Source organism: Procambarus clarkii, chromosome 1 (genome assembly GCF_040958095.1).
Source record: "Procambarus clarkii isolate CNS0578487 chromosome 1, FALCON_Pclarkii_2.0, whole genome shotgun sequence".
In the NCBI taxonomy this organism is placed as follows: Eukaryota; Metazoa; Arthropoda; class Malacostraca; order Decapoda; family Cambaridae; genus Procambarus; species Procambarus clarkii.
In genome coordinates this window covers 35,614,336-35,629,956 of record NC_091150.1, presented here as the reverse complement: position 1 = coordinate 35,629,956, position 15,621 = coordinate 35,614,336, and the positions used below count along the sequence as shown (strand labels likewise).

At 48.5% G+C, this 15,621-nt stretch overlaps 1 protein-coding gene across 3 annotated transcripts in view; it reads right to left on the bottom strand.

Moving 5' to 3' along the window:
* Positions 1–15,621, bottom strand: part of LOC123768319 (RNA polymerase II elongation factor ELL) — a 270,210-nt gene that overhangs the window by 68,493 nt on the left and 186,096 nt on the right. For 2 of the 3 annotated variants that reach the window (XM_045758810.2, XM_045758892.2), the window contains one exon: positions 1,180–1,224. The exons of the other annotated variant lie outside the window; for it this stretch is intronic. In XM_045758810.2, the coding sequence (XP_045614766.2) occupies positions 1,180–1,224 (45 nt within the window). The remainder of the gene's footprint in view (positions 1–1,179; positions 1,225–15,621) is intronic. 3 annotated transcript variants of the gene reach the window in all.

The window sequence follows — 15,621 nt, the reverse complement described above, 5'->3', positions numbered from 1 at the left end:
CCTCAATGGCCACAATACCTGGTTGATACCTGGTTGATGGGGTTCTGGGAGTTCTTTTACTCCCCAAGCCCGGCCCGAGGCCAGGCTTGACTTGTGAGAGTTTGGTCCACCAGGCTGTTGCTTGGAGCGGCCCGCAGACCCACATACCCACCACAGCCCGGTTGGTCCGGCACTCCTTGGAGGAATAAATCTAGTTTCCTCTTGAAGATGTCCACGGTTGTTCCGGCAATATTTCTTATGCTTGCTGGGAGGACGTTGAACAACCGCGGACCTCTGATGTTTATACAGTGTTCTCTGATTGTGCCTATGGCACCCCTGCTCTTCATTGGTTCTATTCTACATTTTCTTCTATACGCTTATTCCATGCGCTTCCATTTTTCTTCATACGCTTATTACAAATATATACGGGGGAATGGGTGGAGGACGGCAGGTGTTGTGTGGGGGCAGGTGACGGCTCGCGCATCTGTGAACCACATGTTCCACCCTCGGCCTACACCTGTCAAATACCTATTATCACAGCAGCCTGAGTGATACACCTGCCTACCACAGCCTGGCCCAGCCGCCCGGGCCGGTACCAACCCCCCACCCCCCCTACCCCACCTCTCGCACCAACTTGCACTTTCCCCCACACCTCCCCCACACCCGCAACACTTTCACTCCCCCTCTCCCCCGCTCCCCTCCACTCACCTCACTCGCCCTTCTAACCCCAACTTGCTGGTGCAGACGCTGCCGGCGGACCCATATTGTCACCCCTCCCCTCCCCACGGAGGGTCACCCTAATGACCTACCTTGCCCTTACCTTGCCTTGATTCCGGGGGTCAATGTCCCCGCGGCCCGGTCTCTGGCCAGGCCTCCTGGTTGGTGGTGATCTGGTCAACCAGGCTGTTGGAGGCGACTAGTGGCATCCAACAGACACGCGGAGCAGAGGGCAGCTTTAAGTACAGAGTCACATCATCATACACGAAACTCTTCGCCAACGGGTTGTAAAACCTTCCTGACCTTTCCCAATCCAACGTAATGTGTCATAACCCAACAATATATTAAGGTTTTAAACGTACAGAAAATAAAGTTTGTGGAACGATCATCGTGTGTACGATTTGCCTGTCTCCCCCCTCCCACCGCCCCCCCCCCAGAATACCTCAGATTATAAATACCACTGACAAAGAAAGAACAACTTACCCCTTCGTTTCCTCGGAAGGAAATCTTTGGACTCGCGGTAGTGTTCTGTAAGAAAAGATAAAAATAACAATGAGAACATATCCGGAGGATTACACACAGCTTTACACTCCAGCAGATGTGCATGCGTACACGTACACGTACACGTACACACACACACACACACACACACACACACACACACACACACACACACACACACACACACACACACACACACACACACACACACACACACACACACACACACACACACACGCGCGCGCGCGCGCGCACACCTCCGAAACACGCTATTAACACAATCAAATCTGGATATCTAATTATAATTCAATAAAAGTAAAGGTTATCAATTAAATCTGGTGATGTGGTATAGAGGTGAGGCGCCACATGCGGCCAGCCACAGACAGCACCAGCCCAGCAGGAAGGGATCCCTGCTCACCAAGCTCTCCTCCACCAATCAATGTCTTTCTTTATTATGCACCCCATACCCATCCCGTGGGCGGTGGTGTAAGGGTTACAGAGGCACATAATTGGTTTAGGAACTGAACCCCCCTAGTTCGTTTAGCTAAGCAAAAACAATATTTTGACGCTCGTTAAACAATTATTAATGTTATATATACTCGTACACATACTCATACATACATGTACATATAAATAAATATACATATACACATACATATACAACCATCTACACAAATACACACATCAATAATATTTTGTATCACAAGTAATTCAACAAGAGGCTCACAACAGTCACTAAATAAAGCACTATACATCTATGGTGAGTCACACAGTTACTAGTCTTGCTGCACACCCACCCAACTGGGCGGCAGCTTTACAGTCATGTGCAGGCTGCACCTACAGTAAGCAAATTTTGGATACTTCGCTAAGATTTCCGGGCAGCACATCATTATGAATGAAGTACTTACACATTTATTGAACTCCATTGATGGTGTTATCTCTGAATTCCGCGATTTTTTTCACATTCCATTATATAATGACACAAAGTATGCGAATAGTTCTGCTGACAGAGTTTACATTTAGTCAAATCTACATCAGCAGATGTTACAAACTGCCAGAGGTACTTGTAGCCGAGCCTAAGCCTAGCAGTGGTAACATGCTAACACTGCTCAGAAGTCTGCTAACCTTAGTGGATGACCCATAGTGCGGTTCTTCCTGCATAACAGAATGATGATAGATGGAGCAACTGGTGTGAATTTCACATTGCCTCAAGTCTACGAAATTTAGTTGATGTTACCGGAATATTACTGCCCTCAGACTGCTCAAAGGCAGTCCAAGATGGTAATCAATTCCCTCTTTATGAGCAAAAGTCTTGGCCAACTCATCAGTTCTATCATGCATTCAGAGACCAATATGGGAAGGAATCCACAGGAGACAAACTCTGACTCTATCATTGATTATTTCATTATATCTGTGTCTAGCTTCAGAGATAAGCCCGTCACAGTTATGCCTTGGGGAGCTGAGGGCAGTCAAGGATGACAAGGAGTCACTTACAATTATCGTGTCAACCTTGGATTCATATACGCGCTCGAGTGCCAGGATTATGACAACCAATTCTGTTTGAAGAGTGACCAGCGGTCACATAATATATTTTACACATTTTTACGCACAAAAGAAAGTATTAAGTTTTATAAATGAATGAACAAGTTTTATTTGTATCCTCTTTTATGGGGGGAGGGAGGGTAATGAGCATGTTATGATTCAGATCACAGGCGAGACGTGACCACTATAGAGAGAGGATGCCAGGCGAGACGTGACCACTATAGAGAGAGGATGCCAGGCGAGACGTGACCACTATAGAGAGAGGATGCCAGGCGAGACGTGACCACTATAGAGAGAGGATGCCAGGCGAGACGTGACCACTATAGAGAGAGGATGCCATGCGAGACGTGACCACTATAGAGAGAGGATGCCAGGCGAGACGTGACCACTATAGAGAGAGGATGCCAGGCGAGACGTGACCACTATAGAGAGAGGATGCCAGGCGAGACGTGACCACTATAGAGAGAGGATGCCAGGCGAGACGTGACCACTATAGAGAGAGGATGCCAGGCGAGACGTGACCACTATAGAGAGAGGATGCCAGGCGAGACGTGACCACTATAGAGAGAGGATGCCAGGCGAGACGTGACCACTATAGAGAGAGGATGCCAGGCGAGACGTGACCACTATAGAGAGAGGATGCCAGGCGAGACGTGACCACTATAGAGAGAGGATGCCAGGCGAGACGTGACCACTATAGAGAGAGGATGCCAGGCGAGACGTGACCACTATAGAGGATGCCAGGCGAGACGTGACCACTATAGAGAGAGGATGCCAGGCGAGACGTGACCACTATAGAGAGAGGATGCCAGGCGAGACGTGACCACTATAGAGAGAGGATGACAGGCGAGACGTGACCACTATAGAGAGAGGATGACAGGCGAGACGTGACCACTATAGAGAGAGGATGCCAGGCGAGACGTGACCACTATAGAGAGAGGATGCCAGGCGAGACGTGACCACTATAGAGAGAGGATGCCAGGCGAGACGTGACCACTATAGAGAGAGGATGCCAGGCGAGACGTGACCACTATAGAGAGAGGATGCCAGGCGAGACGTGACCACTATAGAGAGAGGATGCCAGGCGAGACGTGACCACTATAGAGAGAGGATGACAGGCGAGACGTGACCACTATAGAGAGAGGATGCCAGGCGAGACGTGACCACTATAGAGAGAGGATGCCAGGCGAGACGTGACCACTATAGAGAGAGGATGCCAGGCGAGACGTGACCACTATAGAGAGAGGATGACAGGCGAGACGTGACCACTATAGAGAGAGGATGCCAGGCGAGACGTGACCACTATAGAGAGAGGATGCCGTGCTTACACTGGGTAATTATATATATTGAAAAATGTCACACCTTAGCAAATGCTCGGACGAAAAAATCATTTACTAAACTGCAAATGAGAAAAGCAAGCTATTCATTTTTTATTCATTATATTTACTAATATTTAATAAATGTTTCACCTGATTTACCTGAGTTACGTGAGGGTCACTAACCCTAGTGGCCTCGACGAGGACAGGAAGCCGGCGGCTTGTCGAAGGTCCCCCCCCCCCCCACCATTTGCCCTAATGATCTTTTCCAGCTGTACTTTAAAAGTTAACAGAGGTTTGGCATTTACGGCTTCGGCGAGTAGGCGGTTCCATGGGCATATAATCCATTCCATATAACCCAGTAGGTGACCAGGCCTCCACCCCCAGGAAGCAGCCCGTGACAGCTGACTAACTCCCAGGTACCTATTTACTGCTAGGTAACAAGAGCACCAGGGTGAAAGAAACTCTGCCCATGTTTCTCGCCGGCGCTTGGGATCGAACCTGGGACCACAGGATCACGCGCCCGGTGTTCTGTCCGCTCAGCCACCGGTTCCCACAACCTCCTCCTCCTAGCAGGTAGGGGCTAACCTCCCACCGGTTAGCCTCCACCTGCTGTGTAACGTTCTGGATTTTGGCGAGTGCTGGAGTTTGACTCCAAGGTCATTTTCTTCGTCAATTTGTTGTAATGTATTGTTATTAATTTGGTAGTTATGGCGTTGGTTGTTATGCCCCACATGCAGGGTCGCGCATCTCTCAATATTAAAATGCATTTGCCAGTCATCTGACCATTTGTGGAGTTGCTGTAGATGTCTCTGTAAGGCTTCAACACCATCACCATTTACCACTTTACTATAAATCTTTGTGTCAACCACAAATTTGATGATGTAGTTCGTAATATTCTCATCTATGTAATTTACCTGAAAGGAGGTAAACCTCCACACGTTCCCGTATACACGTAAACCTCCCTATGTTACCCCGTATACATATAGTTCACCGCACTAGATGAACCCAAAATAACTAGAAGGGTAAACCAGGCGGCCAACATGACGTGAACACAATGAACACAATGGTTATCAGTGAACAACTGATAACCCGACCCAGTACTCGGCCTCCAGGTCACAGTCCTGGACCTGCACACCAGAGGCACCAGGAGACCCAGTGCTCAAGGAGTCACTGGAAGAAAACCCAGGTATCTTGCCACACTCCACCGCACACCCACCTGGTTACCTGGGGCCAGATTCACGAAGCAGTTACGAACCTGTACATCTTTTCTCAATCTTTGGCGGCTTTGTTTACAATTATTAAACGGTTAATGAGCTCCGAAGCACCAAGAGGGTTTTTATAACAATGACAACAGTTGATTGGAAAGTTTTCATGTTTGTAAACTGTTTAATATACAGTATGTGACCAAAGCCGTCAAACATTGAGGAAAGATGTACACGTTCTTAAGTGCTTGTGTAACTGCTTCGTGAATCTGGCCCCTGATGTTGGTTTCGGGGCTTGTCGGCTACGCTGGGTTGAAACATGTCCATAACATGTCCATATGGGAACAGGTGGCTGAGCGGACAGAACACTGGACGCGTGATCCTGTGGTCCCAGGTTCGATCCCGGACACCAGCGAGAAACAATGGGCAGAGTTTCTTTCACCCTGATGCACCTTGTTACCTAGCAGTAAATAGGTACCTGGGAGTTAGTCAGCTGTCACGGGCTGCTTCCTAGGGGTGGAGGCCTGGGCGAGGACCGGGCCGCGGGTTCACTAAGCCCCGAAATCATCTCAAGATAACCTCAAGATATACCGAGAGTTGGGCAAGGTTAGTTTTTTTTTTTTTTATTATTATTTTCTACCACAGACGTGGCCACACATTTACAATGCTAACCAGAATATATATACATTTTCTTCTGTCCTCCATGGACAGGGTTAGAGATGCGTTAAACATATAGTTCAAGGGTTTATTGAACAATCAACCACAGAAGGTGATTCGATAGGTTAGTGTGGGAGGTGGTCGTGTGAGGTTGCCAAGAGGCAGCACCAGCAAGATGTCAGTCTACCAAACACCCGTCAACTCAACCCAAACTTTACACTGCTAATTTTGTAAACAGCGGCTTTGGAAACACGCGATTTACAAGGGGCCATAAGTGTAACAATGTAACTCCTCGTGAGCCACGAACGTTAATGGACAGTCAATACCAGCATTATCCTCACTTTAATAAGACTTAATCGAAATCCTCAGATTAGGCTGGTTGATACCTGGTTGATTGTAATTAAATTGGAGTTGTAATTAATCAAGTGGATTGTAATTAATTAAGTTGAAAGTAATTAAATAATTAAAGAGGCAAAATTGTAATTAATTTTGTCAATAAAGATGTTAATAATAATAACAACAATGGACACCAAATGGGTTGTAATAATAGTCTCTACCCTTAACACCACAACCTTTCCTCTCAACCTAATACGTCATTTTTTTTTACGGAATACATTAATCAATACAGATTTCCCAGAAATGAAAACGTTATTTTTCTGTCTGTAAATTAGAGTGATGATGCTTCATCTTACAGGTGAGGAGCGTCACGTGTAAGAGCAGTGAGGAGAGCAGAGGAGGGAGGCAGCATGGTGCCTCTACCCCACCCGTATCTCTAGTATAGATGACAATCTAATCTATACTGTCTGTATTATATCTACCAGACTGCCTCTTGGCATGCAGAGCCTAGCCTATAACCTGCCTTCCCCCGCTCCTTATCTGCTCTGTGCCACTTCTCTGCTACCCCACGTGGTGAGAGGAGAATGGGTAAGAGGAGACAATAAAGGATGCAAGCGAGTGAATATTTACCAAAAAAGAAGTAGTAAGCAAAGTAATAAAGATGTTTGGTAACAAACCCAAACAAGGAGGAGCAAGAGAATAAAGTTGGTATGGAAAGAGGAGAGAATTGGTAAAGCAGACAAACGGAAAATGTGAGAGAAGGCAGCGGGAGGATGTGGTGCCACAAGCAAGCAAGCAAGCTGCTAGCACACTGAGTCATGGAGCCAGCCACCTGTTTAGCAGGCAGCCACACTGATGAATGGCTGCCAGGATATCTTCAGGTTATTCTTGAGATGATTTCAGGGCTTAGCGTCCCCGCGGCCCGGTCCTCAACCAGGCCTCCTTTTTGTTACACCCCCCCCCCCCCCAGGAAGCAGCCCGTAACAGCTGTCTAACTCCCAGGTACTTATTTACTGCTGGGTAACAGGAGCATTGAAAGAAACTCTGTCCATTCGTTTCCGACTCCACCGGAGATTGAACTCGGAATCTCACGACTACGAATTCGAAGTGGGGTCCACTCAGCTGTCAGGCCCTCTATCTGAGGGATGGGGGCCTGACTCAGGCTGATGAATGGCAAGAAGACAGGCAGACTGATGAGCGGGTGTTTGTTCAACGTCCTCCCAGCGAGTATAAGAAATATTGCCGGAACAACCGTGGACATCTTCCAAGAGAAAACTACATTGTTTTCTTCAAGGAGTGCTGGACGAACCGGGCTGTGGTGGGTATGTGGGCCTGCGGGCCGCTCCAAGCAACAGCCTGGTGGACCAAACTCTCACAAGTCGAGCCTGGCCTCGGGCCGGGCTTGGGGAGTAGAAGAACTCCCAGAACCCCATCAAGCAGGTATCAAGCAGGGTTGGAGGCATGCAGAGCGGTGAGTGGCAGGCAGGCAGGCAGGCGGGGTGGGTGGGTGGGAGGCAGGCAGGCGGGGTGGGTGGGAGGCAAGGATACAAAAAGGGCGACAGGACACGGAACAGAGTTAGCCAGGGCGGAGGTCCCCAAACAGGAAGAAGCTGAGCGCCGTTACTGGAGACCAACACCACCAGTCCACCCGTGCTGCCTCCCGGGACACCATCACCAGGCCCTCCCGCTCTCTTTACCTTCACACACACACACACACACACACACACACACACACACACACACACACACACACACACACACACACACACACACACACACACACACACACACACTCATGTTATTCACAAAACATTCTGTAGCCTTGGCTCTCGCCTAAGCATGAGGAAGTGTGCCTACCAGGAGAAGTGTGTCTGGGCTGCAACACTACCCGCTGAGCGCTGCTGTGCCGCCCTCCCTCCCTGTCTCAACACCTCCATAATACCCTCCTCCACCTCATGCCTAATTCACCGTTCCGCAAACTAACACACTCTAGTAACTGGACCACGATTCATCCAGCATTCGCGTGTCCACTTACGGAACATGTACATCTTTACTCGATCATGGATAAGTAGGTTGCATTTATTGAACAGTTTACGAACTTGGCAGCACAGCAAGGCCCTTTCTCGACTTTCTCTCACTAACAGCCCCATTCAAAGCTAGTGAAATTGCTGACCTGGAGAACGTGCAGAGGTCTTATACTGAGCGAATCCACTCAATCAAGCAACTGAATTATTTGGACCGCTTATAAATTATACATCTGTATTCGACAGAGCGCAAACGAGAGATACATAATAATTTAAACTTGGAAAATATTACAGGGACAGATTCCAAACGTGGCCACGGACATAACAGCACATGGGACCAGGAGGCATGGCAGCATGTCCAAATAACCCCGTTCAAAAGCAAAGGTGCGATACATCACGACGAAAATAACACGTGATGAACAATGTGACAGTGTCTGACCACGAAGGAAGGATTAAGACACGAATTTCCTTAAGTACTTTCGTATTTAATAGTACATCTTCAGCAGCATCCTTCTGATACCTGCTTGATGGGGTTCTGGGAGTTCTTATACTCCCCAAGCCCGGCCCGAGGCCAGGCTTGACTTGTGAGAGTTTGGTCCACCAGGCTGTTGCTTGGAGCGGCCCGCAGGCGCACATACCCACCACAGCCCGGTTGGTACGGCACTCCTTGGAGAAAATGATCTAGTTTCCTCTTGAAGATGTCCACGGTTGTTCCGGCAATATTTCTTATGCTTGCTGGGAAGATGTTGAACAACCGTGGACCTCTGATGTTTATACAGTTCTCTCTGATTGTGCCTATGACACTAATATATTATTACAATAATGCATCCAGATGTATTATTTACAAACGAAAGTACTTACACACACACACACACACACACACACACACACACACACACACACTCACACACACACACACACACACACACACACACACACACTTGCAGAGAGACGGGCAGCCAGTGGGAAGAGAGGGAGAGGCAGCAAGGCATGTGCTGGTCTGTGACTCACCACTCATGACTGGGTAGTGGTGCCTGCCTCTTCCGCAATGTGGAAGTGTTTGTAGCGGAGTGTGGTGGTAGTGGCACCCGGGGAGGAGAGCCAGGCAGGCACCCGGCCAGCCGCAGGGAGAGCCAGGTGCCACTCTGCTGCAGGCTGCACCCCCACATTCCTCGCTCGCCGGAACCCAGTGACATTCTCACCACAATAGAGTGCCACTTACAGTGCCACAACAGGGGATGTTGCTGGCAGTGCCAGAGAAGAGGACGTCAACACTTGCAGAGTAGCCACTTCAGGAATGGTCCAATTCCGCCTCCCATAGTCATGATCCAAGTCCAATTCACGGATTATATTCCCCCCTCCCCCTTTCCCTTATATATTAGGGGCATAACTAGCAGCTCTCCTTCAGTGTACATGGTCAAGCAGGCTGTCGTGTGCTATCTTCTTGAGATGATTTCGGGGCTTTTTAGTGTCCCCGCGGCCCGGTCCTCGACCAGGCCTCCACCCCCAGGAAGCAGCCCGTGACAGCTGACTAACTCCCAGATACCTATTTTTACTGCTAGGTAACAGGGGCATAGGGTGAAAGAAACTCTGCCCAATGTTTCTCGCAGGCGCCTGGGATCGAACCCAGGACCACAGGATCACAAGTCCAGCGTGGTGTCCGCTCGGCCGACTTGCTAGTTGAACACTCGGGTCATATACTTTAACAGTGCAACTGACACTTGTACACCGGGAATTACTCTACAAGAGTTCTGTAAATCTTCACCTCGAATACAGATGGTAGTATCAACAGGCTCCAGCGTCAGGAGACAACTCTGCAACTTTGTTAGGTTTGTGGAGACAGTCAGGAGGATGTTAATGAGAGCGGGTGGTGAGGCAGCGGCGGGCAACAGCCTGGTCGACCAGACGACCAACCAGGGGAGGCTGGTCCTGGGAGCCGCCACAAGGTAGGCAGGGAGGCTGCCACCCTGGAGCTGGTGTGGGAGCTGGTGTGGGAGCTGGTGTGGGAGCTGGTGTGGGAGCTGGTGTGGGAGCTAGTGTGGGAGCTAGTGTGGGAGCTAGTGTGGGAGCTGGTGTGGGAGCTGGTGTGGGAGCTGGTGTGGGAGCTGGTGTGGGAGCTGGTGTGGGAGCTGGTGTGGGAGCTGGTGTGGGAGCTGGTGTGGGAGCTGGTGTGGGAGCTGGTGTGGGAGCCGGTGTGGGAGCCGGTGTGGGAGCTGGTGTGGGAGCTGGTGTGGGAGCTGGTGTGGGAGCTGGTGTGGGAGCCGGTGTGGGAGCTGGTGTGGGAGCTGGTGTGGGAGCCGGTGTGGGAGCTGGTGTGGGAGCTGGTGTGGGAGCCGGTGTGGGAGCTGGTGTGGGAGCTGGTGTGGGAGCTGGTGTGGGAGCTGGTGTGGGAGCTGGTGTGGGAGCTGGTGTGGGAGCCGGCACCCGCCGCTTGCTGCTCAAGTGCTTAAGGCGCCAAACATATGTTATGTTTTTCCATTAATTATACAAAACTTTGGTCTTTCCAGTCATGTAAAATAAATGAATTTAAATCATATTTGTTTAAATGTCTGGGTGTAAATAGCTCTGACCGTAAACACATTTTTACAATAGAATGCCACAAAAATACGGAGCAGAAAACATATTCAAGAATAAACCTGGCGGGGACCCTTTAACGCGATCCAAACCTCTTGTGTGAAGAGTAAAGTGTATCTTCTAGTCATGACGCATGGTCGTCGTCTGCATTGTGAGGGGGGGGGGGGGGGCAATATTGTCAACAATTGACTGCAGGTGTCTTCTAGAGAATCGCTACTGGGCTGACAGCCATTGTTTTGAAAGCTCTCGTAATCCATCCTGTCAGATGTCCGGTTGAGGAAATACCTGGTCTGTTGTGTTGTTTGCAGTTTAGCTTGACAACATTACTACCTTGACCCTTTACACGTCAAGGGACAACATTACTACCTTGACCCTTTAGCGTGCGGTAACTACCCCTCACCCTACCACCATAAGGAAGATAGAAGAACTATTCGGGACGACTAAATGGACACTATCAACCACTACCTACTGAACACAAATAAATTCCATCAGGTGAGTGAATGACACTAACAGATGCAGCTAAAGTTGAGTTTGGTAAAGATTGTCTAACAGCAATAGACGTCGTGAATAATAATTTTCACAAATCATAATAAATTCTGGTGTGAAAATAACAGTGCTGCTGTACTGTTGAAGAACAGAAACAAAGGTGCATACACCATAACTACACCAGTGCTACACACGCCTCGACCCAGGCACTAAATTTCCAAATACATACTAATAGCCCTATACAAAACGGGATAAATTGCTGACCTGGAGAGCGTACCTTCCACCTTTACTGCTAGAATCCACTCAATAAACCAACTAAATTATTAGGGCGATTACTATTTTCAAATCTGTATTCTCCAAGAGTCCAAGCGAGAGATGCCTAATAATTCACAATTTACATTTGGAAAATATTTTTTCTAGGAAATGAACACTTGGAAAATATTTGAGGGACTGGTTCCAAATCTGGACATGGAAATACCGTCACATGAGACCAGAAGGCATGGCAGGATGTGCAGAATACCCCCGTTGAAGAGCAGAGGTGCAACAGGTACTCTGAGAGAGAACTATCAACATCAGAGACCCGAGACTGTTCAACACGCTTCCACTACACATAAGAGGCATAACTGGCCGACCCCTCACAGTGTTCAACAAGCCCTGGAAACACTTCAAGGTAACTTCAAGGTAAGGTACCTGGATGAGGCTCTGGGATATCTTCTACTCCCCAAGCCCAGCCCGGGGCCAAAAAGAAAGCTAAAAATCAATCCAGACTTGACTTGCGAGACCTTGGTCCAACCGGCTATTGCTTGGAGCACCTCGCAGGCCCACATATCCACTACATACCACTACATATTCCCCTCCCCCATACTCCTCGATTATTTTTTTTTAACCAATTTAATACCTAGCCATCAACGACTACATGAATCAATGTCTAGCAGCGTGTTCTTTGCACCACGACACGTTTGTCTCGAACGTTTGAAGCCAATTTGTGAAAACGTTCTCCAGACTGGTCAAAATAAAACAAATAGTAACAATAACAATAATAATAATAAATGGTTGACCAAGCCATGAACCAGGAAGTCTGGTTCAAGTCAGGCACGCCGCGGAGACCTCAAAGAAACCTCATCGTATCCCTGTATAGTATCCATAAAACAAAAGAGCACAGCAATATGCAGGTCCTATGTACACCAAATTACTTTCACGTTTTGCCAGCTCCAGTAATTTCTAAAACTTTCAAAGAGTTGGCGGCGAGAAAGCAGAATGCAGCCAACACAGTCAAGAGGTTTCCTGGGCTTGAATATTGTCAAGTATCATTCAGTGGTCACATTTATCAAGCCCCCCAGCATAGTTGTAGGCTGTCGCGACGCGCTTCAACGGGTCCACCAAGTGGCCGCCACTCACGCACACTGCTCCACTAAGTGGCTGGTTTCTCCAGGTTGTTAGTGCTGGGAAGACAGTAGACGCTCTTAAGTCTGCCCCCCCCACCTGCACGTCTGCCCCCCACACCTGCAAGTCTGGCCCCCCCACCTGCAAGTCTGGCCCCCACACCTGCAAGTCTGGCCCCCCACACCTGCAAGTCTGGCCCCCCACACCTGCAAGTCTGGCCCCCACACCTGCAAGTCTGGCCCCCCCACCTGCAAGTCTGGCCCCCACACCTGCAAGTCTGGCCCCCCACACCTGCAAGTCTGGCCCCCCACACCTGCAAGTCTGGCCCCCACACCTGCAAGTCTGGCCCCCACACCTGCAAGTCTGGCCCCCCCACACCTGCAAGTCTGGCCCCCACACCTGCAAGTCTGGCCCCCCCCACACCTGCAAGTCTGGCCCCCCACACCTGCAAGTCTGGCCCCCACACCTGCAAGTCTGGCCCCCCACACCTGCAAGTCTGGCCCCCCACACCTGCAAGTCTGGCCCCCCACACCTGCAAGTCTGGCCCCCACACCTGCAAGTCTGGCCCCCACACCTGCAAGTCTGGCCCCCCACACCTGCAAGTCGTCGCGGCTCTCCTGCTAAGTCAGCAGCACTGCACGGCGCCTCAGCGTACACATTGCCACGCAATATGAGACAAGCAATCTCATCTTGACGATGCAAACACTAAGAAGCAATCTATTAATTACACACACCCAAGACTTAAGCGAGTGGGATCAGCGTGTTCCTTAAGGGCATTCAACCTCCCCCCCTCCCCCCCGCAGCTGAGCGTCGCACAAATGCTAAGTGGAAATAAATAATAAATAAATGCTTATTCAGGTAAGGTACATACATACAAGAGATTTTACAAAAAATGATAGATTTATAGACAAGAGCTAGTACATACAATGCCTAAAGCCACTATTACGCAAAGCGTTTCGGGCAAAAGTGGAAATACTGCACCTCATTAGCAAAATCAATAATTTTTGTTACTGTTCTTGAATACAAATAACCAGGTACAGATCGTATCACCCTTTTAAAGACCAGCTCATCGAACACTGCTTAGAAAACTCCATATTCCCAGTTCTATGTATCATCCTACTGGGTGATTTCAATTTTCGACACAAGCTAGAGTAACTAATATAACCATCCCACGGAGGGATGTTATTGCCCAGTTTGAGGTGCTTGTGTATCAACCAGGTATCAAACAGGTATCAACCAGGAGGGAGGTATACTAGTTGTACTATATTATATACTATACTAATTATACAGTACTAGTTATACCTATACTACCAGAAGCACGTTGTCTCCATGATAAACTTATCAGAAACAATGATTCCAAATACATGTTGCTTATATCACAACTTCACCAAAGTTCAGATATAGACACCAAGACCTCCATCAAATTCTTAATAATAACCATGATGTCAGAGAACACATTTGGAGGAGCGGGTGTGACTAAGAGCTGGAGGTGAGCAGAGAGAGGAGGCAGATGGTGCTGGGAGGGAGGTGGTCAGTGTCAGGAGAGTCAGTCGGGCAGCCCCCACAATATACCTCACATTGCATACTTACAAGAGTGTGAGGTACTAAGCCGTACCTCACACTCGCCCCCTTACATGATCTCTGAAGGTGGGTACAAAGTCCCCGCGGCCCGGTCTCTGACTAGGCCTCCAGGTTAGTAGTGTGGTCAACCATGATCTTAAAATAAGAGCTATTCGACGTATTCATTAGTTAGTCTTTAAAGTGCTAAGTCAGCCACGTGCCCAGGGCTCCCAGCCGCCCTAGAGAACAATAGTGTGTGGTGGGGTCACCTCCACAGTTGGAACAAAATATTTGTCAAGAAGGGTTGGTAGGCGTTATCATCCCTCCCCCTCGTCAACGTCATGTGTCCACCTGGTTGCCTTGCGGTGATTCCGGGAGTCAACGTCCCAGCGGCCCGGTCTCTGACCAGGCCTCCTGGTTGGTGGTTTGGGCAACCAGGCTGTTGGACGCGGCTGGATCGGAGCCTGACGTATGAATCACAGCCTGGTTGATCAGGTATCCTTTGGAGGTGTTTATCCAGTTCTCTCTTGAACACTGTGAGGGGTCGGCCAGTTATGTCCCTTATGTGTAGTGGAAACGTGTTGAACAGTCGCGGGCCTCTGATGTTCTCTCTCAGAGTACCTTTACCTAAGTACCTGAAATTTATCACTGTTAAACATGTTATTTTCTGTTGACCAATCGCAAACTTTATTAACATCTGCTTGTAGGTTTAAATGCGTTCTATAAAAGTCATATTCATGCCGATTCATGAAATACAAGCTGTGACTAGTATTTCTGTCTGTATCTGACACGAGAATAAGGAAAAGCTGTGGTGCAAGGACTATGCCCTGAGGGACAGAGCTTTTCACTGTGCTTGAACTATTTGATTTGATTGTTACTCTTTTCGTTCTGTTTGACAGAAAATTGTATTCATCGCCCTACTTTATACACTTTATTCCTACTGACATTAGTTTGTGGGATATCACTCCATCGTCACATTTATTACATGCCTTTGAAAAGTCTATGTATACCACATCTGCATTATGTTTTGTCAGTGTTGCCTTTGATGTTGATTTCTCCCTCAGCGTACCTATTGCACCTCTGCTTTTCAACGGGGCTACTCTGCACATCCTGCCATGTCTTATAGTCTGATGGGGTGTTATTTCTGCGTAAATTTTTAACCGGTCGCTTTAAATACTTTCCAAGTGTAAATTATTATGTATCTCTCCCGCCAGCGCTTTAAAGAACACACACTTAAATTTCTATTCAGTCCCAATTATCTAGATGTCTGAGTGAATTCTAGCAGTAAAGAATCTTTGCCCGCCCTTCAAGTCAACAATTTCTCCAGCTTTGAATGGGCTG